The sequence below is a fragment of the Heteronotia binoei genome, chromosome 21 (assembly GCF_032191835.1).
Source record: "Heteronotia binoei isolate CCM8104 ecotype False Entrance Well chromosome 21, APGP_CSIRO_Hbin_v1, whole genome shotgun sequence".
Taxonomy (NCBI): domain Eukaryota; kingdom Metazoa; phylum Chordata; class Lepidosauria; order Squamata; family Gekkonidae; genus Heteronotia; species Heteronotia binoei.
This window is the reverse complement of record NC_083243.1, coordinates 197426676-197453802: the sequence shown is the minus strand read 5'-3', so window position 1 is coordinate 197453802 and position 27127 is coordinate 197426676. Positions and strand designations below refer to the sequence as shown.

The 27127-nt window shown below is 45.5% G+C and overlaps 1 protein-coding gene across 1 annotated transcript in view; it reads right to left on the bottom strand.

Annotated features, from left to right (window-relative positions):
* The window catches only part of CCDC93 (coiled-coil domain containing 93), a 130290-nt gene that overhangs the window by 79203 nt on the left and 23960 nt on the right, over positions 1 to 27127 (bottom strand). Inside the window, 4 exon segments of the mRNA XM_060262457.1 lie at positions 638 to 688; positions 1412 to 1504; positions 7699 to 7735; positions 22770 to 22870. Of these exon segments, the coding sequence (XP_060118440.1) occupies positions 638 to 688; positions 1412 to 1504; positions 7699 to 7735; positions 22770 to 22870 (282 nt within the window).

Genomic DNA, 27127 nt, shown 5'->3' with positions numbered 1-27127 from the left:
GGGAAGCTAAGGCCTAATTTTGTCTCCCTGATAACAGAAGACAGGTACCAATGGAAGATGTCTACAAAGCTGGAGAACAACGACACCAGGGGCTGGGAACTAAGTCAAAGACTTTTGGGCAGGAGACGTTTAGGCAGGAGAAATGAGGAGCCATTAACCTGTAACCTATACTTGGACTGTACCTTTTATTGTCAGTCTGGCAAGACAAGTATTTGCTACCTGATTCTTCATTAAAAGCTTCTTCTGCATTTACTCAATAAGTCTTGTGACAGATTCTGGGCAAAATCTTACACTAGACTAATGTTATTGCAGGTACAAGGACTTCTGCCTGCACAGCATGATTTTCCTACCCTCTTCCTGCTGTAGCAGCCAAAAATGCCTCACAAATTCTTGTTCCCAGGATGGGAAACATTAGCGCACATCCAATCCACTGAGAACAACTGGACAATGATATTCACTATTTTTACTTCTGAATAATGTGACAGAGATTGCCCATATTCTAAGCCTCCTCAAAGAGGAATCTTTCTGATATCAGACGTCTGCATGAGTCATGCTACCCTTTAGAAAGCACCATGAAATGTGGTGTATTGTAGAAAAATCAAAAGAAAACTATGACTACTTAATCAAGGCCACTTACCTCTTCTGTTCCCATTGCAGTCATTTCGGTCATCAATGTTTTAATACGAAGCTGGTGAAAAATGACAAACTTTTAAAAATTGCTCTTTAATAAGACAGCCCCAGTATCACATGTGCAGACTAGCAAAGTAAAAACTGGCTAAGTACATTTACATCAGACTATCAATCCAAAGCAAGACAGAAGTTTTGCATTAAACTGAATTCAAATCTGAATTGTCCAAGCAATCTTTAACTAGGTATGATATATCATTTACTTACTCAGGACCCCTTTAGTCAGCAAAGCTCCTTCCTGGCCAACTCTGGTAATGAGAGAACTCCTGGACCACAGGAGAGATGCTTCTACTGCAGTTCATACCATGCCACAGTGACCCTTCCCAGGAACTGAGGCAGCAGTGGCATTTGAAAGAGCTGCAAAATGGGCTTCTTCCTCAGGGGACCCAGGTCTATTCATGAGATTCCAGCAGGAAAGGGTGTGCATATACACAAGGTATCAGAGGTTGCTGCCTTCAAGCAGCTATGACCCAAGGCAGTCCCCAATGAGCTGCCTCAGATTGTTCCTCTCCTTTGGAAAGTAGGCTAAAATTCACATTAGCCACCATGCTGTACATTTTCTTCCTCCCTTTCCATTGGGGATGAGAGGGCAGTCTGGGCCAATGCTAGCCTCTGCTTCTTGCCAGTCCTTCCTGAGCATATAAGCAAAATTGCCCACAAACTACTGCCCAGAGGGCGAGCTCATCACAGAAAAGAAACAGCAAATTATTACACTTCAGTGCACCTCTTCGGCAGCTTGAAGATCATCTTCACTGTAGGCATCATTCTTCCCTGTTGATGCAAGTCCTGTAGGAAGTATAATTTTCTTGTCTTCAACCTATTTAATAAACATGCACACCAGAATACTATCAGGTTTAGATGAAAAATGGAAGAAAAGAATTGGTATAGGTCATCAACACAACTGTTCTCAACATAAGCTTCATCTAGTTATCTTCTGAGAATAACATCTATCAAATCAGTTGTGGCTTTAAAAGGGTATTCTTTTGGCTTGCATAAAACACCTCAGGAACGCAACCGCTACATTCTAATATCCACACCATAGCTCTGAGAGCCTGACTGGCACTATGATAACAACATCGGAGCAGTAATAATGTCAGCAACATGTAAGCGCCAACGTAACAATAGCAGTCTTGGATGACTAGCCTATAGTTCTGTAAGTTGCTGTTTTATTATATTGTCTTGTTTTTAAGTTGAATTGTTGATTTTAAAATGTTGTTCGCCGTCCTGAGCCCACTCAGTGGCACCAATCTGGGTAAGATGGGGGTTCGCTGGCTTGGGTGGGTGGGGGGAGCCAAGGTTGGACTGCCAACTCTCAGCCCTTGATGGTGTGTCCCTATCACCAGTTCCAACCATCAGGAGTCTGGGTGTGATCCTGTATGCCACCTGTCACAGAGTAGGGGGCCAGGAAGGGTCTTCTACTGGCTGCCACCACCCTGGGAGGGCCTAGAGCACCCAACTACCCCTGTATCTTCCTTTTTAGAAAACCCTTTTAACCATGTCTGAAGAGATGTGAGGACCAAAGCAGTTTAACAATAATAACAAGAAATTTATTATAAGTGCTCAAAACAATAAGTGGGTTGTAAACCTTTTAAGTGTAACAGTGAATAAAGAAACAGTAAAGGTTGGTACTAATAAATAAAGAGCCTTAATGCAACTGCCTGTTAGTTTCCTTCCTCTACTGTCAAAACTCACCACCTCCTGCTGCAACTTTTCAAGTCACCACTCCTCTGTCTGCAGTCTCTCCAGAGAGAGAACAGCTTCCCTTTCTAGCTGGGCCTTTTATGCTTTCTTCCCAGGTCCTTTTATGCTTTCCTCCCTCTGGGCTAGTTTCCCCTCCAAAACTCTGTTGCCCAATCAGAGGGACAGAAGGAATCCTAGACAAATGCACCTTTAAGACCAACTAAGTTTTATTCAGAATGTAAGCTTTCGTATGCTCTTAAGCAGACTTCATCAGACAAATGGGAATGGAAGAAGCAATTTGTAATATAAGTGGGCAGTGTGGAATCATGGGAATGTTTTTAGCAGATTAAAAGAATCACAAATAGGGATCTGCGTTTGTTAGTGTTAGGACAAAACGGCTGAAAGAACACTGGAGGGTGACAAAAAGCAGACTGCTGTTGTAGGGGTGCCATAAATCTAGGCAACATTCTGGCTTTGTTAGTTCAAACAGAGGGCATGGTTACTCAAGAGATTATAACATCCATATAGTTTGCCATAGGATGGGTTGGTATATGCAATAAGACAAACCCATCCTATGGCAAATGGTCAGCTCCAGGATAGACTACTGTAATTCAATCTATGAAGGACCACTGTGAGAAAATGACCCCTCTGTCACACACATGGTTGCCAGGGCACCTGGAGAAGTGAGCTTGCACCCACCTGGCCAGCGAGTGCGAGTAGAACTATCCAGGAACTACATAGGACTCATGTGTACCAACTACTAATTATACCAGTGCTTGAGACAGGCACAGAGTGTCTGCAGACGCACACAGACGTTTCCCCGCTACCGCGTGGAGTCTGCCATGGCGAGGAGGCTACGCCGCCACGGAGCTGTCCTGGCGAACGGTGTTGAAGCGCTAAGCATGGAAGCCACTGTGTTTCGCTAACACCACATGTAGCCATCTTCCTGCCTGGTTGGGCTTCATTCCTTCTTAGTGGGAACCTCACGTACGCACCTTGAGTCATTCCTAGCCCGCAAGCAACCTATCTAGTTTATGAATGGATTAATGGCTCCACTATTGATCCTGATTGCTAAGTAATATCCTGAACAACAGTCCTCACCCAGGAGACGATGAGAAAAAGGAAGGATCTCTCCTGATACCTCCAAGCCCTTTTGTCTACACCGGGATACCTAGGTCCATATCTGATTTCCTATTGTCACCTTCTCAGTTAATCCCATCTCATCCCAATCACCCATCCATTTCCATACTGATATCAGTGGAGCCGCCCCAGGCCCTGTCGCAACTTGGAAGTTTCCAGGATGCCCAGGATGAAGGTGATGTTCATTGGTTGAAGCATACACCCAATCAGGTGTCGCCATGGACTCGCCATTGGTCCAGCCGATGTCCAGCCTTCTTGGTCATCAGCGGAACCTCCCATTACCACTCCCAGTCACCTCCCATCCCCTCCGGACTGAGGTGACCCTATATAACCTGTGGACTAGCTACCCACAGGTGTGCTCTCTATTCAGCAACCCCCTTATCCCGCTGTATAGATCCATCCCCGATTCCTGATCAGTTTCGGGTCCATTCCCCCATTCCCTCATTCGTCGCCATCGGAGTCTTCCTTGGAGTCTGCGAGAGGTAGTATCACCCTGTATGTCCATCCTTTTATGTTCCCCTATCGATCTCTCTATATTTCTTTAGACCTGTGTGAATGTGTGATTGTTTTTGTACCTTGTGTGAAAGAACTATTGTTTCAAATAAATTACAATTGATTTTACTAAATTAGAGTCCAGTTTATTGAGCATTGACTATCTGAATGGTTGAGCCTGGTATACACAGATAACAAAGATTCCTATTGGGCCAGCTGTCTCTCAATCTAATTCCCCAATCTCATTTTGAGAGCAGTTTCCCTAACACCACACTTGTGCCTGACCCGGAAGCTCCAACTGATCTAGAATGCAGTTGTGCGGATTCTTCCAGGGACTCCTGGACTGTGCATATTCACTGTGCTGTGCAATCTGCACTGGAGCACTGGATCTAGTTAGGGTTGCCAATCCCCAGGTGGGGGCAGGGGATCCCCCGGTTTGGAGGCCCTTCCCCCGCTTCAGGGTCATCAGAAAGCGGGGGTGGGGGAGGGGAGGGAAATGTCTGCTGGGAACTCTGTTATTCCCTATAGAGATTTATTCCCATAGAAAATAATGGAGAATTGATCTGCGGGTATCTGGGGCTCTTGGGGGGGCTGTTTTTTGAGGTAGAGGCACCAAATTTTCAGTACAGCATCTTGTGCCTCTCCCTAAAATATACCCCAAGTTTCAAAACGATTGGACCAGGGGGTCCAATTCTATGAGCCCCAAAAGAAGGTGCCCCTATCCATTATTTCCTATGGAAGGAAGGCATTGAAAAGGTGTGCCATCCCTTTAAATGTGATGGCCAGAACTCCCTTTGGAGTTCAATTATGCTTGATCTTGACTCCACCCCTAATGTCCCCTGGCTCCACCCCCAAAGTCCCCAGATATTTCTTAAATTGGACTTGGCAACCCTAGATCTAGTTCAAGGTCTTGGTTTTAACATTAGCAGTCAGGGACCCATATACTTTTGGAACCATCTCCCTTAGTATGTCCCTGATGTCAGGAGATTACTGAAAAATAAGTTTATTGGAGATCAATGCAGAGCAATGCACCTTTGCATTATGAAGCCATTGCCGAGAACAGGGTAACTTACACAGAGCACTAATAATATACCAAGCAAAAAGGTGAGCAAGCTAAAGCCAGCCCTTGTCTGTTAAGGTTCCCAGGGTTAGATGTATAACATAGAAAGTCTTCTTTGGGTGCTCAAGGTTGTCTGGTCAGAGCTGACATTGCCACGGCTACCAGATAACTGTTCCACTGCTAAAGTCTTCCTTCTCCTGTGCATCTTGTGAAAAGTTACCAGCAAGCACAGTTGGATACATGTTTGAGCAAAAGAGAAAATGAATATACCAGAGGCTTCAAACTCATTTGTTACGAGGGCCAGATCTGACATAAATGAGACCTTGTGTCAAGCAACGATATTTCCCAATAATCAGTCTTTTGTTGTTGAATCAAAAGGATCCCCCTGTGGATGCCGCTGGGTGTGATTACCGTGATTCAACTGATCGCACTGTCGATGCCTGAGACTACTCCAGGCTCCCACTTCTGCAACAAGTTTGCAGGTCCAGAGTCCAGGGTCTGAGAGAGCTCTGGGACTCCCTGCTCCACTGCTGCTGTTCCCTGCTGCTGCCGACTCAACTGCTTCCCTCCAAATCCCTGGGGCAGGGAGAGGTGACTTTGGGAAGGTGCAGGAGTTGGCTTCCAGCTGGGAGTGAGCCAGGACTGCGTGGAGCACAGAAGGAACCACCACTTCACAGAGTTCCCCCCTCTTTTAGTCAAGCGGCCATCGTGCTGACAGGGAAGGCTTGGGTGCAGGAGTACCTTCCTCCCCGAATGTTGTGGTCTTCGTTTGGCTTTTGTCATCCTCCAGGAGTGGAGTTCAGTAGGAGCTTGGTTGGATCACCCTGCTCATGAGGCAGGGCCAGGCAGACTGTGAAACCAGGGAGCAAGCCCCTCTCCTCCGGGATCCAAGTTCTGCTGGTCTTGCCTCTGGAGAGGAGGGACTATTTCGCAGGAGTAGGCCTGACCTACTCCTGTGGCCACTGGAGAACATCCGCACCCTATGGGATTTATTATCTTCCCATAGGGCGTGCAAGGCAGAGATATTCCGGCAGTTGTTCAGTTGAGGACAGCAATGGCCTGGCACTCTCATACCTCCCTACTTCCCCCCCTTACTCCTCCACATACCCCCACCCAAGGGGCTGACCAGTACTGAAATTTTTCTACCTGGATATTATATGATTCTAGTGCTGATGTTTTAGTATTTTAATGTTGTTTTAATTTATTATCTCTTGTATTTATCTTCAATGTGAGCTGCCCTGATACCTGTCCCCAGGGAAGGGCGGTCAATAAATCAAATCAATAATCCTCTGAATCTCAGACCGGAAGGCAACATCAGGCCTTGGCCTTTATGCCCTGTTGTTGAACCTCCAGAGAAACTGTGTGAGACAAGGGGCTAGCCTAGATGGCCTGATCCAGCAGACCTCTTATTATTTTCCTCACATATAATAGCAGGAAAATCTGGTTTTGTCATCATTTACCATCTTGTACTTGTTTAAGATTATTGATTCTATTAAAATATTTGTAACTCGTCTTTCCTCTTGGCTCAAGGCAGCTTTTCTACCAGTCTGAACAGTACATTGCTTGATCTACCTTTTCAACTATAGCACTTCTGCTGTTTGTGCTGTATTGAAATGCACTGCTTCACACTGCCAGCAAATAAATAAAACTCTTCGCCAGTAAAATATTCTATATATAATTAAAAATAAATGTTTGAGTTAATAACTCAGTCACAAGGAAGTTTTAGATGTTAAGAAAGCAGGCAGCAGCACTCATTTATGGATCCAATTAGTAGATATGGACCTTAGTAAGTGGCACAGGTATAGACAGTTGTTTTCTGAAAGCGTAAGGTATTTCAGAAAGTTCAGACACAGTGGCTGTATAAGATATGAGTCCCCCATCAAGAGGATATGACCATATAAAGGTGTATTCAAGGGGCATTTGTTATGTCTTAAAAGAGTATTTCTATAGAATGACACGAGTTCTTTCCACAAATATCACAACACCTGTTCATTCCATATATGTCGCCTATAAAAGATAATGACCATCTTAATTTTTTCTGGGCAGGGTAAAATGAAAGAATAAAATCAATTGACAAATATATTAACTTCAGTTACTAAACCTTTGAAAGGTACAGTGCTCTTTATTCTTGGGTGCTAATTTAACTGACAACTGCAGTTCGTTTCTTCAAACAGAATAACTCACAGCATAAAGGAGAGAACCAACTGCTGCAGTTGAAATTGTATACTTATGCTGTACACTGATACCTATTTTTAACTTATATTACTTGAGTCTAAATAAGTAAATACAAAAATAAAAATTCAAATACTAAATTGGTTCTGAATTGAGAGCCTTCTGATCTCAAGGGATCTCTCCTAAATGTTACAGGGTATGAGTGAGTATAGCAATACTTCTCCATTCCACAGCACATCCAATCCAGATGTATGGGAGCTCAGAAAAGCTCTCCTTTGTGATAATTATAATAATGCCAGAAATTGTGGTGATCTGCAAAAACCAATAAAACAATAGAGATCCGTAGTACGATAAAAAGAATCCCTTGCATTACATTCCCCCAGCACTGTTTATTTACATTGTTTATATCCTGCCTTTCTCACTTGAACTCTCCCCAGAAGATATTGTTTCTTGATCAAGACTCTCACCTTCTCAATTTTTCCTTGTCTGCTGAATTCATACCTCCTAAAAGAGAAGAAGAAAAAATAAAGATTATGCAGCTGATTTCACTCCAACTTCACAAACATGCTTAGTACATGCACGAGTCACAGCAACTGTTAGAAGAAACAAGCGGAAAAAGAAATACACAGGTTAACTAGATACTCAAAATAAGCATGTTTTTGGAAATGACTGGATTCCATTGTCTGTAGCATGCCTTTTAACACCAGCTTTTCACAGTGGTTTCCATACCTTTGCAGTGCAGCTAGGCACCAAGAAGCCAGCAAGGCGTTACTGTTTCTGTAATGCAAAACAGGGCCCTGATTAAGTCTCTGCAAATCTTGAACTCCACCCACTAAGAGGGTGTGTTTTTTTGATGTGACCCTGTTGCCAGACTGCAAATGAGCTGCATTTTCATTCCAGGAGCGTTTAACTTTTGTCTGCTGAAGCATTACCATCTCCTCTACTTCCTTATTTGCTCTTTCTGTACTTCCCCTTTCCACTGAAGTGTTTAAACATTTCTTTTTGCTGCTGGTTTATTCTATTTTTTCACCAGAGACTGGCTCCTCTGGCTTTGAACAGTCAAGACTCAATATGCTATAAAGATTACCCAAACAAGGTTGATTTTCTATAGCAACGTTACCACAAGATGCAAATCTGTCTCATATTTTTAGAGCAAATGTTTTACGTTGTTCCATCATTGCTCTGTGCCTTATTTTGCACTACGCAGCAAAGAACATTGATAGAATGATAGGGGTTGAGAAGCGATCAAAGTTGACACTGGCAGAGATCATTACTGAGCATAGCTCACCCTACAGATGGAAAGGAGCTAGTGCTGGTTAGCAGTAGTCTTTTGCTTCTGCCACTACAGCTTATCAGCCTGCTGTCTGGCCAGAAAGCACAAGAAACAATATGAGAAGCTGTAGCCAATGTTCCCTCTAAGCTGCAGAGTCTCATGAGCAACAATTCTAACTGTGTGAGCTACTGGCATTAAAGTGTATTTCTTCTATTTTTTATTTATTTTATTCCATTTATATCCTGCCCTCCCTGCCGAGGTGGGCTCAGGGTGGCTTACATAGACATGTGTATGCGTGAGTAGACAGAGTAATGTGACGTTAAAACCATAAAAACATAAAATAGTACAAAAACATAAAAATACATTTCGGTGCTATGATCTTAAATTTCAGATTTATAATTCCCTGTGAAGCAGATCTTAAATTGTCATCTCCACTGCTGCTGTACAGCAGATTGCAAGGGGTGGTTCATATGTTGCCTAAAAGTTGCAGCGACCAGCAGACTAGTTTACAAATGCCTGGTGGAAGAGTGCCGTCTTACAGGCCCTACAGAACTGTATGAGGTCTTGCAGGGCCCTGACCTATTCCGGCAATTCATTCCACCAGCGTGGAGCCACTACAGAGAAGGCTCTGGCTCTAGTTGTCATGAGCCTGGCCTCCTTAGGGCCAAGGATTGTAATTAGATTTTGTGATCCAGACTGAAGTGCTCTCCAGGAAACATGTGGGGAAAGGTGGTAGTTTGGGGACTTTTTGGAATTTAAGAAGCAAAGTTAAAAGACGAAAAACAATTATTGTTTGGAACACTTGTGGTTTCTGCAAAAAAACCCCATCGTCACTGAGTTGCTGAACTGGAAGACGTCACACAAAGTGGCGTCACAAAGCTATTGCGAGATCTCTCAACCATCGAAAACGTGAGTTCATGGCAAGAAAAGCAGGAAGGAGCCATTGGAGGAAGGGAATTTTTAAACCTCCTGGTGTCAGAACTTGTAACTTTGCATGCTTTGCTTGACTGAACTGACTCCATATTATAACTTAGAGTGCCTGACAGCGGTCATTGACCCGGGCCCTTCTGCTATGCAAAGTATTTAGGGCAGCAAGACAGGCGGCAGAAAGTCTCTGCTTAACATCCACAGGTGCCCTTTGAAGCCAGGCCGTTTGGCCTTCGCAATAGGGGGGCATCCTCCTTCACTGATAACGAAGGCTGGGAAGAAGAGACAATCGCTTGAGCCCGTGTGAATTATTGTTTTATTATGCTTTGCTGTGGGCATAAAATGTAACCAAATGCCCAGACTCGCCATTACTGTTATTTCGTTACTATAGTACTGTTGTTCTTCAATAAAGATCCTAACTTGCAACAAGTATTGGACTCATCTGAAGTTCATCCAAGTTCTGACAGTATAACAGTAATCCTTTTGTTTGGACTTATCTGTACTGGCAACCTGGCCGGTGGCGGCACTGGCCCCAGACAACGGAGAGCCCAACCTCCCACCCGATGAAGCACCACTCGACCCGAAGGTAACAGGGGCGAGGAGGAAGATTAAAATCCCCGCGCCGTTCTCCGTTGACGCTTTTCCTCAGCGAACCTATAGTCCGAGGAAGTCTACGGTAGCCATGAAGGCCGCGGAACAGCGCTACCGCGTCCTCGCCACGGGCGCGGGAGAAGGGGACGAGGACGAGCCCAGAGAAGAGGGGCTCGGTACCTATGGCGGAGGGGACCCGATCCGAATACTACGCAACGAATTGTTCGATTGGGTGAGAGAGATCCACGATGAGGTCCATGCATCCCGAACCCTGATGGCCGAGGAGATGCAGCAGAACATAGGAGCAATCCGAGACCAGATCCGCACGCTCCAGGGAATCGTGGCCGCCGGACAAGTCCCAGGGGGAGGACCGGTGGGCCCTCCCAGCGGCGCACCGGCTGGCCCGCCGGCAGGCCCTCCAGCCGGTCCTCCGGCGGGGCCCCCGGCCGGCCCTCCGGTGGGGCCGCCGGCTGGGCCACCGGCGGGGCCCCCCGCCGGCCCCCCAGCAGGGGCCCCGGTCCCGCCGGCAGGGGGGCCGGTCGCTCCGGTGATCCCAGCCCCGGCAGTCCCAGTCGGAGGAGACAGAGGGGGGCACCGGGAACTGAAAATCACTTTCGATGGAGACGGGGACGCAGTGGAGTACTTCACCATCCAGTGCAACACGTTTTTCACGCACTGGGGAGCGGGCTACCCCACAGAGGCCAGCCGTGTGGCCCACATCGCCTCCAGATTGAAAGGACCGGCTCAGAAATGGTACGTGGGGCTCTACACTGGTCGGAAGCCTGAGCTGGCTACGGTGGCCGATTTCCTGCAGGCGATGCTCCGCCAGTACGGAGACCCCCTGCGCGAGGAGAAAGCCGTGGCGGCCCTCCAAAGGATAGAACAAGGCAACCGTACTACGCATGAGTACGCTACCGAATTCATGGGTTACTGCGCAGCGGCCCGAGGCTGGAATGAAGTAATGAACGCCTGAACGCGAACATCTTGGATCGATGTTACCACCAGGGAAGACCAGACACCCTGGTGGGGTGGATTCAGCTAGCGGGGGAAGTGGAGACTGACCTCCAGCACGTGAGGATGCGACGCCAACAACAAGGCAAGAAAGGAGTCAAGTCGAGCCCCTCTCCGAGCAAAGGGGAAGGCAAACGCGGTCCCACAACATCGACCCCCTCAACCACCACACGGAAGTGCTTTAGGTGCGGGGATCCGAATCACCTGGCTGCAAACTGCCCGGTGAAACCGCCACCAACTCCGACGCCCACCAAACAAGCGCCCACCGCGCCGAAGAAGAAAGGCGGACGCGCAAAGGAGCCCAGTCGGGGCACCGTCGCCACTTCCCTGGCGATTGACGAGGAAGTTACCACCGTGGAAGAGTCCAGCGAGGAGTCCTGGGACCAAGAGTCGGCGGGAAACGACAGCGACCTGCTTTAATCAGTGCCGCGAGGCAGGTCGACAAAACGCCGGCACTACTAACGGTGAGAGTTACCGGGGGGCTTTTGTTCATGGCGGTCACCCTTTTGAACCCCAATCTAAAGAGATTTATGCACGCCCGGGCCCTGATTGACTCTGGGTGCACAAGGGACATTATCACTCCACGCTTGGTGGAAGCACTTGGGTTAGCCACGTCCCCCCTGCCTCACCCCATTCAATTCGAACAGATGGACGGGTCAACCATGAGGGGGGAACCATGTACCCTAGAGACCCAGGCAATCCCCGTAGGAACCGAAGAGCACTGGGGCATAGAAACTTTCGTCATAGCCCCCTCATGCTCTTTTGATGTGGTGGTGGGGTCGGGATGGTTGGCTAAACACCAACCGGACATCCGCTGGGCTGAGCAGATTGTGCGGTTCCCAGACTGGTGGTGTGAGCACCACCACTGGAGGTCTGAATGGGGCCCGAAAGCACCCCCCCAGAATGAGAGACTCTGCCTCACGCTCGAGGAGGTAGGATCGATCCCCAAAGAATACAGGGACTTGAAAAAGGCGTTTAGTGAGCGGGAAGCGGACGAACTCCCCCCGCATCGCCCTACGGACTGTGCCATCGAACTAATCCCCGGGCAGACACTACCAAAGGCAAAACTGTATTCGATGGGATGGGCAGAGAAAGCAGAACTGAGAAAATTCATTGACAAAAATTTGAAACGAGGTTTCATTCGGCCAGCTACGGCCCCCCACGCAGCCCCTGTGCTCTTTCGTAAGAAAAAGGATGGGGGGCTTAGGCTTTGCACAGATTTTCGCGGGATAAACGGGATTTCTATGTCAAATGCTTACCCGATCCCGTTGATAAGAGACCTATTGAACACGGTGGCCGAGGGCAAAATCTTCACTAAACTCGACCTCCAAGACGCGTACTTCCGCGTAAGGATTAAGGAGGGAGACGAGTGGAAGACGGCGTTCAACACACCCATGGGACAGTTTGAATATCTAGTGATGCCGTTCGGACTCCAGGGCGCGCCGGGGGTCTTTATGAACTTTATCAATGAAGTGTTAAGAGAATTTCTGTTCAAGGGGGTGGTGGTGTACCTTGATGACATCATTATTTACTCGAAAGACCTTGAATCTCATGTACCCCTAGTGAGAAAAGTGTTAGCTATGTTGTGTAAGAACAAATTGTATGCCAAACTATCCAAGTGTGAGTTCCATAAGACGGAACTAGACTACCTGGGGTTCCGAGTGTCGGGGGAGGGACTGGCGATGGATCCCGCCAAAATCCAAGCAGTTCTAGATTGGGAACCACCCCGAACCCGACGGCAGCTACAATCTTTTCTCGGGTTCGCGAACTTTTATCGCGGATTCATTAAGGGGTTCGCCCGGGTGATGCTCCCCCTCACCGAACTGCTAAAGACAAAGGGGAAGGGGGAGGCAGCGAAAAAGCCCGGGGCGCGCTTAGTCTGGACGCCAGAATGCCACAGAGCCTTCCAAGAACTCAAACAGCTCTTCACCTCTGAACCAATATTGGCTCACCCCAATGAATTAAAACCATTCGTGGTCCAATGCGACGCCTCCGACGTCGCCGTGGGAGCCATATTGATGCAGAGGAACGAAGAGGGGGAACTGCGTCCCTGCACTTACATTTCCCACAAATTCTCAAATGAACAAAGAAACTGGTCAGTATGGGACAAAGAGGCTTTCGCTGTAATGTTTGCACTGAAAACTTGGAGATCCTGGTTAGAGGGAGCCCGAGTCCCTTTTGAGATCTGGACCGACCACAAGAACTTAGAAGCACTCACGGGCCGCCGCAAATTGACTGCCAAACAAATCCGGTGGGCGGGGTTCTTCGCTAAATTCGACTTTGTGCTAAAACACATCCCGGGCACCAAGAACTTTTTGGCTGACGCGCTATCACGCATGCCCCAGCATGATAGTCAGCGGGAGGAAGTAATTGATTCCCTCATTCCCCCCTCAGCCGTTGCAGGGGGGGTCACCACTCGTTCAGGGAAAAAGACAGAGACCCCGGGTTCACCCCCAAAAGAACGCTTAGCATCAGAGGCTGACTTAGAAGGAGCGGAGCGTCCCGAAGGGTTAGAGCAAGGGGAGGGGGGACTGTGGTTCCATAAGGGGAAGATTTACGTGCCCAAATCCATGAGGAAAGAAGTCCTAGAACAAAGTCACTCCAGCCGCCTAGCAGGACACTTCGGGTACGTAAAAACCCTCAACTTAATTACCTGACAATTCTGGTGGCCAAAGCTAAAACGAGACGTCTCAGAATTCGTGCTAGCGTGCCCCACATGTATCATGTCCAAACGCAGGGGGGGGGAAGCCGCCCAGCCACCTAGTCCCCCTCCCTACCGCTAGCCGCCCGTGGGCCGTGGTATCTATGGACTTCATAGTAGAGCTCCCCCCCGTCCCAAGGGAAAACGGTGATTCTGGTGGTAGTGGACACCTTCTCAAAGCAAGCCCACTTCATCCCTTGCAAGAAATTGCCCACGGCCCGGAAACTAGCCCAACTTTTCTTTAATCACGTGGTTCGCCTACACTCATTCCCTGAGAAGGTCATTAGTGACCGCGGGCCACAGTTCGTTGCCAACTTCTGGCGGGAGTTTTGCAAGCTAGCTGGCATCGAACAAGGTCTTAGCTCCGCTTACCACCCGCAAACAGACTGAGAGGGTGAACGGGCTTCTAGAGCAGTACTTAAGATGTTACATTAACTACCAACAAACGAACTGGGTGGATCTCTTGCCTTTCGCCGAATACGGCTACAACAACAGCCTCCACAGTTCCACTAAAACCTCCCCCTTCCAGATAGTGAACGGTTACGAGGGGAAGCCCTTCCCAAACCTTCCCCTCCCCGCGGGACCTGCCGAACCCACTTCGTGTCAGCAATGGTGGGAGGGGATAAAGGCCGGGTGGAAAGTGATACAGGAAAACCTGGAGGAGGCGAAAAGGGAGTACAAAAGACACTTTGACAAAAAACACGCCCCCCAATGGGAACTGAAGGAGGGTGAAACCGTATTTCTGTCCACTAAGAACCTGCCCCTGCCCCAAGGGTGTCGAAAACTCGCTCTGAAATACCTGGGCCCATTCAAAATAAAAAAGGTAATCAACAAAGTGACTGTGGAGTTAGAGCTACCCAAATCCTTGAGTAAGATCCACCCTGTTTTTCATTGCAGCCTTCTTCGCAAGGATCCTGGAGCTACGCAATTCCATCCTCGTCCCCCGGAGCCGCCTCCGACTATAGTGAAGGGTCAGAGTCACCATGAGGTGTTAGAGATCCTGGACTCTAAGGTCCAAAGGGGGACGCTGTACTACCTGATAAGATGGAAATACTTTCCCCCCAGTTGTGATGAATGGGTGAAGGCTAGTGATGTATCTGCACCGCAATTGCTAAAGAAATTTCACCTACTGTACCCACACAAGCCCAAGGCGAAGAGCTTAGGGGGGGCAGTATGTCAGAACTTGTAACTTTGCATGCTTTGCTTGACTGAACTGACTCCATATTATAACTTAGAGTGCCTGACAGCGGTCATTGACCCGGGCCCTTCTGCTATGCAAAATATTTAGGGCAGCAAGACAGGCGGCAGAAAGTCTCTGCTTAACATCCACAGGTGCCCTTTGAAGCCAGGCCGTTTGGCCTTCGCAATAGGGGGGCATCCTCCTTCACTGATAACGAAGGCTGGGAAGAAGAGACAATCGCTTGAGCCCGTGTGAATTATTGTTTTATTATGCTTTGCTGTGGGCATAAAATGTAACCAAATGCCCAGACTCGCCATTACTGTTATTTCGTTACTATAGTACTGTTGTTCTTCAATAAAGATCCTAACTTGCAACAAGTATTGGACTCATCTGAAGTTCATCCAAGTTCGGACACCTGGCCTTCTCTAGGATTTTAAAACCATAGGAAAATTGCGGCAGCCATTAAAGGAAGGTTAAAAAAAAATTAAGTTTTAGAAAGAAGAACGGGACTGCAAAAATCACTGGAGCCAGCAGATATTACAATTACAGAGTGAAACATTTTGGATTATATAACGGGAACTAATTTTGGTGGTCTTTTGGAGAAAAAGGAAAAATTCAAAAGGGTTAGAAAAATCATGGATGCAAAGGAAGATCTCAGAATTTGTATGGGCCAGGAAAAAAACAAGAATTAAAATGAAAATTTTAACTGATGCAAAAGAAAGAGGAGGTTTTCAATTGCCGAATTTAAAATTGTATCATGATGCAGTATGTTTGGTGTGGATCAAAGAATGGATAACATTATTAAACAAGAAATTATTGGTTCTAGGTGGTTATGGAAATGTTTTTGGTTGGCATGCTTATATGTATTATGGGAAAAATAAGATGGATAGTTTTTTTCACATCACTATATAAGAAACTTGTTAAATATTTGGTCAAAATATAAAAAATATGGAGATGAGAGAAAACCATTATGGATTGTGCCAACGGAAGTAATAAAGCTATCATTAGATTCTGCAGATGAGATGTGGTTAACATTTAAACAATTATTAAAAATAAATGGAGGAAAAGTAGAACTAAAATCGGCTGAAGAACTACAGTATAAATATAACTGGTTTCAACTGCAACAAATTAAGAGTTTGGTGGAACAGGACATCAAAAATGAGGGTATAAGACAGGAGCAAACAGAATTGGAAAGAATGCTGTTGGGTGATAATGAAAAGTTGATTTTAAGGATTTATAAATTATTATTGAAATGGTCTACAGAAAACGAAGTAGTGAAATCTCAAATGATAAAATGGGCAATCAATTTTAATAAAGAAATAAAGAAGGAATCATGGGAGTACCTATGGAAGAACTCTGAGAATATCAACATGTAACAATATTAAAGAAAATTGCTTTAAAATGCTATATAGGTGGTATATGACACCTAAGAAACTGGCAAAAATGAATAATCAGGTGTCAGACAGATGTTGAAAATGTAAAAAATATGAAAGTTCTTTCTACCATATGTGGTGGACCTGTGAAAAGGCAAGACAATTTTCGCAAATGATTCAGAAATAAATGTCAATAATTTTAGGGTATGACGTTCAGAAATCCCAAGATATCTTTTTGTTAGGATTACAAATGGAAAATTTTCCAAAAAATGACAGAACGATTGTGTGGTTCCTGCTTTCAGCTGCAAGGACATTATATGTGCAGTTACGGAAGCAAAATAAAATACCAGAAAAATGGGACTGGATTTTGAAAGTTTTGTCTTGGAGTGAAATGGACAAAATTACAAGAATATTAAAAGACTATGATTTGGAGAAATTTAAAAGTGAATGGAAGAAATTCCAAAAATATGTGGAAAAATACTGGAAAGTAAAGGAACATTTAGTGATTTTTGACAGCAGTTGAAATCCTGTGGACTAACGGACAAAAAATACAAAGGAATAATTTTCTTTGGGTTTTTTCCTTTTTACTGTGTGATTTGTATTTTTTTTAGCCTGCCTAGACGGGGAGGGCGGGATATAAATAAAATTTATTATTATTGTTTATTATTATCTTTTTTGATAAGGGTTAAAATATAGAGTAAAGATGGACTATAATGAATCTACAGGGGGTTTTTTCTTTAGTTTTAATTTTTTTTATGCTTGTTATAAGGTTTTTTTAATATGAAGATTCTAGGATTAGAATTACCTTGGTTTTTTTAGTAAATTTAGTAAACACTGGCGGGGGTCTGGAAAGGATGGGAGGAGAGGAGGGAAAGGAAAAGAAATGTATTGGTGTTAACTTCATATTAATTTTTAAGAGTATAATAACAATATATTGCAAAAATAAAATTGATCTACACAAAGCTGCAACGAAAAAACAGAATGGATTTTCCGTTAAGGTCTCTGCACTGAGATAGACTACAACCCAGAGGCCTTAATGGAAAACCCAATCTGCATTTTTCTTGCAACTCTGTGCTGCAATGTATTTCAATAGAGTGGAGCTCAATTAGTTTCACTTTCCAGTGTTTGTATTGCCAGTTGAAGCTGTTGCTTGCTGGAGTTGTCTCTTTGAAAACAAAGGCTTTGAGCCAGCTTGTCTCTGCTGAATGGACCTGAGAATTGGTGCCTAGTGAGTACTCTAACCTGGGAACCCACAGCCAAAGGGGGATGTTACACTGGAGAGCCATTGCCAATCTGAGTAGACCAGGTGAGAGGGGGAAGCTTTCAATGCACAGTCATTTTATTTTCCTAGGCTCAGAGCATTTTAGATTTTTGGTTTATAATTTTTCGCTTCTGCTGTGATCCTTTTGTATTGCCAAATCCCACTATTCCCCCACCTTTCCATTTTAAACAAAATATTGCAAGAGTTAAGCATATTTGTATTTTAAGTAAAAAAAATCTTTGTGTTTGCCATTTTTCTCTTTCTGTACTGTGTTATACATGCTTGGATGTTATTTTCTTCTGCTCTGGGAATCTTGGGGGAGTGTGGCTGAACCTGCTTTGCCATCTTTCAGTAACCTCATAAGTAACTGTTCTTCCCTGTGGTGTACAATGGTGCCCGTTTCTCAAGGCCGTGTTATCTCCTTGCAGAGGCTGCTTGAACTGTCTATTGTTTTGCTATTGGGGGCTGGGTGAGAAACGTTTTCTACTGCTTTTTGCAGGCTTTGAGCTAGTACTTTTCGCAGGCTATGTAATGGCCCCAAAGGGGTATAAAGATCTGGTCTCCCCCAGGTAAGCCAGATCTGATACAAACTCTCACGCTTTTGTTACCTGTCTATCAATAAAGTTAACTTTTCCTATAAAGAGAGAAGTCTGCTGTGTTGAAGGTGGTCCCAGAGCTGACACCTATATCCTTTATAAAGCTTATATCTCTGCCACCTGGCATTACATTTTACATTACATGGCTCGGCCCCACAATCTGACCCTCATAACAAATGAGTTCAACGCCCCTGCATGGGTCTCTGTGCAGCAGCTCTTGTCCTCCTTGGTGGTCTCCCATCCAAGTACTAACAGTTGCCAACCCTGCTTAGCTTCCAAACTCTCACAAGTTCAGGCTAATCAGGGTTATTCAGGACCCACCCAATATCAACTGCAAATTATACCAAGCACTCCTAATATGTTTTTCGTGAGATAGCTGGCCTTATTTCTGAGTACCTGGATCTGGTTGTTAAGTCATTCTTTAAAAAATTTTTAAAAAGTGCTTCTCTAAAGTGCTTCTCAGGCAAAAGCCAAATTTTGTAAGAACCTGTGTTCCCTCCAGGTCTCCTTCTACCATTAAAATTGCCCCAACTGCTCCCGACTGGGACTTGCATGCTCCCACCCTCCGAGCCAGGCAACCCTGATGCCCTGACAGGGCCAGTGGGGAACATACTCACTGGCAACAACAACCAGTCAGTGAAAGAGGAGCTGCAGCCCCATTAGGGCCAAAGCCCAGAGCCACCCCAGAAAGCCTCGGAGCCATCCTGAGAGCCAACAGGCGAGGCCCGTTTGCTGCACTGTGGAGGAAGGAAGGAGTGGCGTGGCTTCAGGAGAGCCCAGCCAACCCCTGGAAGCAGGTGATGGCCAAGGAGAGAGGAAGGCCTCAATGAGGATGGGCCAGCCCAATGGGTGTGGCTGTGCCCTGAGTTCTGCCTGAGCATCCAAGCTTAGAATGAGGGGCAAGGCCAGGTGGGACAACCAATGGGGTGAAGGCTGGGAGGAACATAAAAGGGCAGCCATGGAGGAGGTCGAGGAGGAGACGAACTGGAAACTGGCACAGCACAGAGAGAGAAGGGCAGTTGGTCAGAATCCAGACGGCAAGGGAATTCCTAGGGTGAATTAATCCAGCCTCCCACCCATTCTTTGGCTGTACCCCAGGGATGGGGAGTCACAAGGGAGGGCAATGGCCACCAGAGGAGGGGGCCCAGCGGACACGGTGGGGCGTGACAAAAATCTAATCTACGGCTCCATTTAATATTGTTTGTAAGCAATCATAAAAATACAAAACAATTCATCTTTGCAAGAAAAAAAGCTATGAAAGGAAACATGGAAATTGAACAGAATTTTAAAAATGGAAATTAATTATAACAGAGTTGTAAATGTGTCCACAGATATACACAGAGGCACAGCTAAGTAACAAGATTTTTTTAAATACTGCAATTCATTTGGGGACAAATACTGCATTAGCAAGCACAGGGATGGCCTAAGAAGTGGTCATATTTAGGGATAAATATCCCAAAGGAAATTGAGGCTCTAATGAAATTCAACTATGATGAGTTGCTAAAGGAAGTTCAAGAATTATTAGTTAAATGGAACAAAATCAACATTTCTTGGCATGAAAGAATCATGAGTATCAAATGTGTTATTCTTCCTAAATTTTTATATTTTTTCTGGGCTATTCCAATAGAAATATCAGAAAAAACTTTGAATAAATGGCAACAAATCTTAAATTGTTTTATTTGGAATAACACTAGGCCTAGGATAAAATTTTCAACAATGTGTAGACCCATCAAGAAGGGGGGGGGGGGTGTTCAATACCCAATCTAAGAATCTCTTATGCAGCTAATCTTGCCCAAACAGTTAAAATGATTAGGACAAATCCAGTAGAAGCTTGGATCATCCATTAAGGCTAAAAGCATTGCTATTCATTTCCGATTTTTAAAAATGTATTCACATTGGTATTTAAACCCTGTCTCGACGAGTAAAATTTCTAGGGTCTCAAGTCCAGATTGTTGGAGGAATTGTAAAACTAAAGGCTCCCCGTATCATATGTGGTGGGAATGTCCAACAGTGTCAAACTTTTGGAATAAAGCAGCAGAGCAAATAAAACTTATATTCGATCTAACCATTCCAGTAGATTTTAAACTTCTTTTCTTTGATATCTGGCCTGATAAATTGGTGAGTAAAGATCAGAAATCTTTAATCTCGACAATGTTGACGATAGCTCGTATGACGATTGCTAAAAATTGGAAAGCCCTACATACTCCCATGATTGAAATGTGGTATGATAAGTTATGGGACCAGTATGTAATGGGTAAGACGATAACCCTTTCTTTGAAAATGATACTGATTTAGCTACAGATTATGATTTGCTTTGGGTCCCAGTTTTGGAATTCTTTGGGAATATTTCCTTTTTTTGCCTATAGAATGAATTGTAGGCTTTTTCTCAATACCTAGCATATTATGTATTGTTTTTGTAAATTGTTTGTTATATGCATCCAGTTATCTAAATTGGATTCTTGTTATGTTAGATTTATATTTCTGTTATTTATTTCCCCTATGTTCTCTATTTTTGCTATGTTCCCCTTGTATTGGATTAGATTCAATAAAATAAGACCTATTAATTATTATTTTTTTTAAAAAAAGCAAGCACGGGGTGGCCCAGCTGCAGCTTAGAAGCCACATGTGGTTCTTTCACACATATTGTGTGGCTCTCAAAGTCCCCACCGCACATTTGGCCAGCTTGGAGAAGGCATTTCTCTCTTTAAATTAGTGGTCCCCAACCTTTTTGGCACCAGGGACCTGTTTTGTGGAAAACAATTTTTCCATGAACCAGGGGGGGTGGGGAGCACAATGGCTTTGGGATGATACAATTGTGGACTTTATTTTTATTAGTTTGGTGTAGTGGTTAAGTGTGTGGACTCTTATCTGGGAGAACCGGGTTTGATCTTCCAGCTGGGACAAACAAAGATGGAATTTGTCAGAACTCAGCACAAATGAACTGCAATTGGCTGCCTTTTTATCTTGGATAAATCATAAAGCATTCATCCACACCTACTGCCTACCATCCCAAAGTACATCTATCATTTTGAACAAAGATATTATTATCACTGCACATGATGCTTTGAAACATGTACATCTGTGCAATTTCATAAATATGCCTCAACCACTCAGCTGATGAGAGGATTCGTGCCCTTACTACATAACGAAGATATGTCTAAGTGGCCATGTTTAGTTGGCCTCTGTGTATCTGAATAGTCCTTTGTAGATTGTTTCAAGGCATCATTTGTGCTTTCAAACACAAAGGGTTGCACGGTAAACCTACATTCTTGTCTAATCACCATAACTGATGAGAAATGAACAGAAATGATGGGATGCTAACCTGCTGACAAATAAACTGGGAAGGGGCTGTGTGGGGGTTATGCTGAGGGTTGCTGTGGAAAAGTCCCATTGCTCTTCTTGCCATGGCAACAGTAATGTCAAAGAGCACTTTGTTGGGGTGGGGGCTCAGAATGAAGTAGTACGTGCTTACATTTCCCAAGAACCATCTGCTGTTTTTACTTGGACCATGTAAACTTCTCAGTTAATAACATTTTTTTTTAAAGGAAGGTTTCCACATTAAAGCAGGACGTCAGATTAAACAACCTTCAGGGGGCCCTTTCCATGCTGACTTGTCTGCTGAGGTTAATCCTAAGGGAAGGGGAAGGGGGAGGGGGAGGGGGAGGGGGAGGGGGAGGGGGAGGGGGAGGGGGAGGGGGAGGGGGAGGGGAGGGAAGGGGAAGGGGAAAGGAAAGGGGAAGGGGAAAGGAAAGGAAAGGAAAAGAAAGGAAAGGAAAGGAAAGGGGAAGGTCCCCTGTGATTCTTTTTATCAGCTAAAAACGTTCCCATGATTCCACACTGCAAACTTATACTAAGAACTGCTGCATCCATTCCCATGTCTGATAAAGTCTGCTTAAGAGCATACGAAAGCTTACATTCTGAATAAAACTTAGCTGGTCTGAAAGGTGCACTTGTCTACTGCTTTGTTCTATTGCTTCAGACCTACACGGCTGCCTCCTGGGATCTATTCCCAAGTCCCTCAGCCTTTCCGCATAGGGCTTGGTCTCCAGGCCCCCAATCATCTTCGTTGCTCTCTTCTGCACATGCTCCATTCTGTCCACATCCTTCTTGAAAGTGAGGCTTCCAGAACTGCCCACAATACGCCAGGTGTGGTCTGACCAATGCAGTGTACAGTAAGACTGTGACATCTTGCTATTTGGATGTTGATACACTGCAAGCATTAGCCTTTTATGTTGCTGCATCACACTGGCTTTAACTTACAGTCCACTCATGCCCCAAGATCTTATTCACACACTGCTACCCAGAAGTGTATTCCCCATCAGTTTCATGGGGGCACCTCTTTTGGGAGGCCGTAACTCAGCTCCCCCCCCCCCCACCAATCCTCATCAAACCTGGAAGGCAGATAGAGGAAAGTCAGTGGAGACTCATGAGTTTAGAGTTTCTAACATGTGGGCAGGGGGGCATTCTACCACATCCCAAAGTCATGAACCACACAAACCACTCTGTTAAACAAAAAGGTCAGTGAACCATTAACCTATACAAACCTGCACCCACATTCTGACTCATGTCACACATATCCTCTGACACAGACTGAAAGTCCTTGTCCTGACAAAATTCATTTATACCTGCCAAATTCCAGAAGTGTGGCATGTACTTTGGACTCCTCATCTAGTAACTTTTCCGCAGCTAATTGTCGCTTGTATTTCCTTTGTGGCTTGTACACTGCCTGCAAGAGAACAATTGAGCAATGTTTTACATCTGGAATTGTTAAAGTATTTGACTTAAACACAATCCAGTAATGGATTCTTCCACTAAAATTTGCTATTTTTGAAGGGGTTAGGGGCTCATTACAATTGACCCCAAGGTTTCCCCAGATGCTGGCAACAAAGACACTAAGAAAACTCAATAGCAATGCATAAGAACACGTTTAGGGTGCCAGTTGATTCTAACCCATCACCACCTGAGTAGTCGGGACACTGATCTATACTGTTTAACAAACACATTTCCCCATTTAAAACATGACTGCATGGGAATTCATTACTACTATTATTATTATTTTAAATTTATGAATCACCTCATCCCAGCAAATGCTGGGCTCTAGGCGATGTATAACAAAAATACACATAAAATCAGTAAAATCGATGAATCAAAAGCAATTGCAACCCAATGGAGATTTTTATAATGTGCTGTAACTCTGCTTTCCAGGCACTGGGAGCAGTCCCCCCCTTTAAGGAGGAGGATGGCAGCCCATCAACTGTCACTGTCCTCAAGCAAAAGCCTGGTGGAATATCTCTGTTTCACAGGCCCTGCAGAATTGTAAAAGATCCCGCAGGGCCCTAGTGTCCTCTGGCAGAGAGTTCCACCAGGTTGGGGCAAGGACTGAGAAAGTCCTGGCCCTTGTTGAGGACAGCCGGACCTCTTTGGGGTCGGGGATCACCAGTAGATTTCGACCAGTAGTGTCATGCTCTTCCAAGGACATAGTGGAGGAGGCGGTCCCATAGATATGTCAATCCCAGACCGCTCAAGGTCTTAAAGGTCATAACCAAAACCATGAATCTAACTCGGTACTCAATCGGAAGCCAGTGTAGATGGCACAGCACAGGTAGAATGTGTGCTATTCGTGGTGTTCCCGTCAGGACTCGAGCCGCCACTTTCTGGATCTGTTTGGAGTTTCCGAGTTAAAGTCAAGGGTAGGCCAGCATAGAGCGAGTTACAGTAATCGAGCCTGGAGGTGACCGTCGCATGGATTACCGTGGCTGGGTCCAACCGAGGCAGGAGGGGAGCCAGTTGTCTGGCTTGGCATAGATGAAAGAATGCCGTTTTAGCAATATGTATGACCTGGGCCTCCACTGAAATAGAGGCATCCACGGTCACTCCCAAGCTCTTGACTATTGGTGCCGGTGTTAAAGGCTGTCAAGAGTAGGCAATCTATGCTCCAGCTCCAACCCTGGTCCCCCCAGTCACAGAACCTCCGTCTTTCAGGGGTTCAGTTTCAGCCTACTGTTTCAGCCAGCCCACTATGGCCTCCAAACCCACAGTCAAAGATGACAGGATCGAGGCTGATCGGTCGCCCAGCTTGAACATATCCGAAAGGCATCTAAAGACACCGAGGAAGATAATGCTAATAATTTTTAAAACCCTGCATAAGATAAGATGTAATTTCAAGGCACTGAAGCTAAGAATTCATTAATTCTACTCTAGCTTTTTATTGAATCATTATGCTTAATCACTATTCACATAGTTAGGGCTCCTTTAGCCTGCCATATTAAAAGAGAGAGAAAGGAAAATGAATTTCATCATAATTACAGGAAGGGGTGAGGAAGGAGAAAAAGTGTTTCAAGCATATTTTTTAGCAATCAGAAACAACAGCCCTTGTGTGCTTAAGAAGTGACATCGGAGCAGCTACCTGGATTGTGCAGAGCTCGTTCCAGATTTTGATGGGCCCTGGACAAAGAGACCCCTATTCACATCTCACTTCCTCCTCCCAACACACACCTCCCACCTGCCTATGCATCCTTCCATGCCTGTTCATGATCACAACCAACCGCATGTCCTGCGTGTAGCGAAAGGTCTGCCATCCCCATCGTCACATTCCTCCCTGGAAGTTCTGGGCAGTCCAGGTAGGGAGGAAAGCAGGAGGTGGAATGCTTGCAAGCAAGCTGGTGATTGAAGGGATGCAGGCAAGTTGCATAGAGGTGTCTGGATGGAGAGAACCCTGGGCCCTGGCAGATGCTCCATCCCAGAGTATGCTGACACCAGACCTTGCACAACTCTTTAGCTAGCGTATACCCCCAGAAGTAAAGTAGATTCCTATTGATAGTGAATGGGCAAAAAAGTCTGGACTCTGTTCAGTTTTCCAGATGAGAGGCCTATTCATGATTGGCACAAGCCTAGGCCAGCAGTACCATGCAGATTCCCCCCCCCCCCCCCCGGTGGATATGAATTAGCATGGAGCCTACAAGAGATGCCACCTGCCTGGACTCCTCTTGGAAAACCCACATTCTTCCAAGGACTGGCTTAAAGTAAATGACATGCCCTGATCAGACAAACATCTTCCCAAAGGTACTACTATTCCTTTTTACTGCAGGAGAGGCTGGTTTCAACAGCAGAACCAAGGGTCATAAATAGTTTGAGGCAAAGTATGGGGGAAATAGGCAGAGGCTATTCCAAAACCGGAACAACTGACAAGTTTGGCCTTGAAGAAAATGAAGTCGGGCAAAGAGTTTTGTCAAGAGAACATGCTGGTCATAGCAAACACCCTCTTCCAACAACCTAAAAGGCGACTCTACACATGGACATCACCTGATGGGCAACACAGAAATCAGACTGAATATATACTCTGGAGAGCCAGTTTGGTGTAGTGGTGAAGTGTGTGGACTCTTATCTGGGAGAACCGGGTTTGATTCCCCACTCCTCCACTTGCACCTGCTGGAATGGCCTTGGGTTAGCCATAGCCCTGGCAGAGGTTGTCCTTGAAAGGGCAGCTGCTGTGAGAGCCCTCTCAGCCCCACCCACCTCACAGGGTGTCTGTTGTGGGGGAGGGAGGTAAAGGAGATTGTGAGCCGCTCTGAGACTCTTTGGAGTGGAGGGCGGGATATAAATCCAATATCTTCATCTACCTCACAGGGTGTCTGTTGTGGGGGAGGAAGGTAAAGGAGATTGTGAGCCGCTCTGAGACTCTTCGGAGTGGAGGGCGGCATATAAATCCAATATCTTCTATCTTCTTCTATCTTCTACTCTGCAGTCAAAGATGGAGAAGCTCCTTACAGTCAGTAAAAATCTCAGGCTCAGATTATGAGCTACTCATTGCAAAATTCAGGCTTAAACTGAAGAAGCCATTATGCTATTCAGGTTTGACCTTGATCACCTCCCTTATGAATATATAGTGGAGGTGAAGAATAGGTTTAAGGAACTAGAGTTGTTTTTTCTAAACTAAAACCCCAGTAGTCAGGTTAAATTGCCATGTTGGCACTTTAAATAAAGATAAATAAGTGGGTTTGGGGTTGCAGTTTGGGCACTCGGTCTCTAAAAGGGTCGCCATCACTGGCCTAAAGCATCTCCAACAAATAATCATCCAGTTGTGTTCTGAAGACTTCCAATGAAGGGCAGGCTCACCACCATCCGAGGCAGCTGGCTCCACCTCTGAACTACTCTGACTGTAAAAATTTTTTCCCTAATATCCAGCCAGTACCTTTCTGCTTGTAATTTGAGCCCATTGCTTTGGGTCCTAATCAGTGTTCCCTCTAAGCTGAGTTAGTGTGAGTTAGTGTGAGTTAGCTCACAGTTTTTTAGCCTCCGGCTCACACATTTTTATCTTCGCTCAGGAAAAATGGTCCCAGAACAAACTAATTTATGCAGTAGCTCAAAACTTTAATGCCAGTAGCTCATGATGCAGAATTTTTGCTTACAAGACTCCACAGCTTAGAGGGAATATTGGTCCTATCCTTGGCTGCCAAGTGGAACAGCTCCTTGCTCTCCTCTAAATGACAGCCTTTCAAATATTTCAAGAGAGCAGTCATGTCCCCCCTCAATCTCTTCTTCTCCAGACTGAACATTCTCAAGGCCCTCAGCCCTCAGCCTTTCCTCAGAGGGTTCTTCCTCCAGGCCCTTGATCATCCTCATTGCCCTCTTCTGCATCTGCTTGATTTTCTCCACATCTTGTTTGAAGTGAGGTCTCCAGACCTGCACACAGTATTCCAGGTGTGGCCTGGCCAAGGAAGTGTACAACGGACCTGTGACCTCCTGTGATTTTTATTCTTTAGCCCTTTTGATACAACCCTGATTGAATTTGCCTTTTTTGCCATGGCATCTGTCATGAGCCCTGACGAGGAGGAGCTGGAAGGGTTAACAGACCTGGAAGTGTTGCCAGCCAGTTCCTCATCTGAACAAACAGCAGCTGGCCCATCAATCACTCTCCAGGCTTCAGTGTCAATCTCCTTCAAGCTCTCCTCCTCCCATCTCAAAAGTTCAAAGCAGGCTCTGG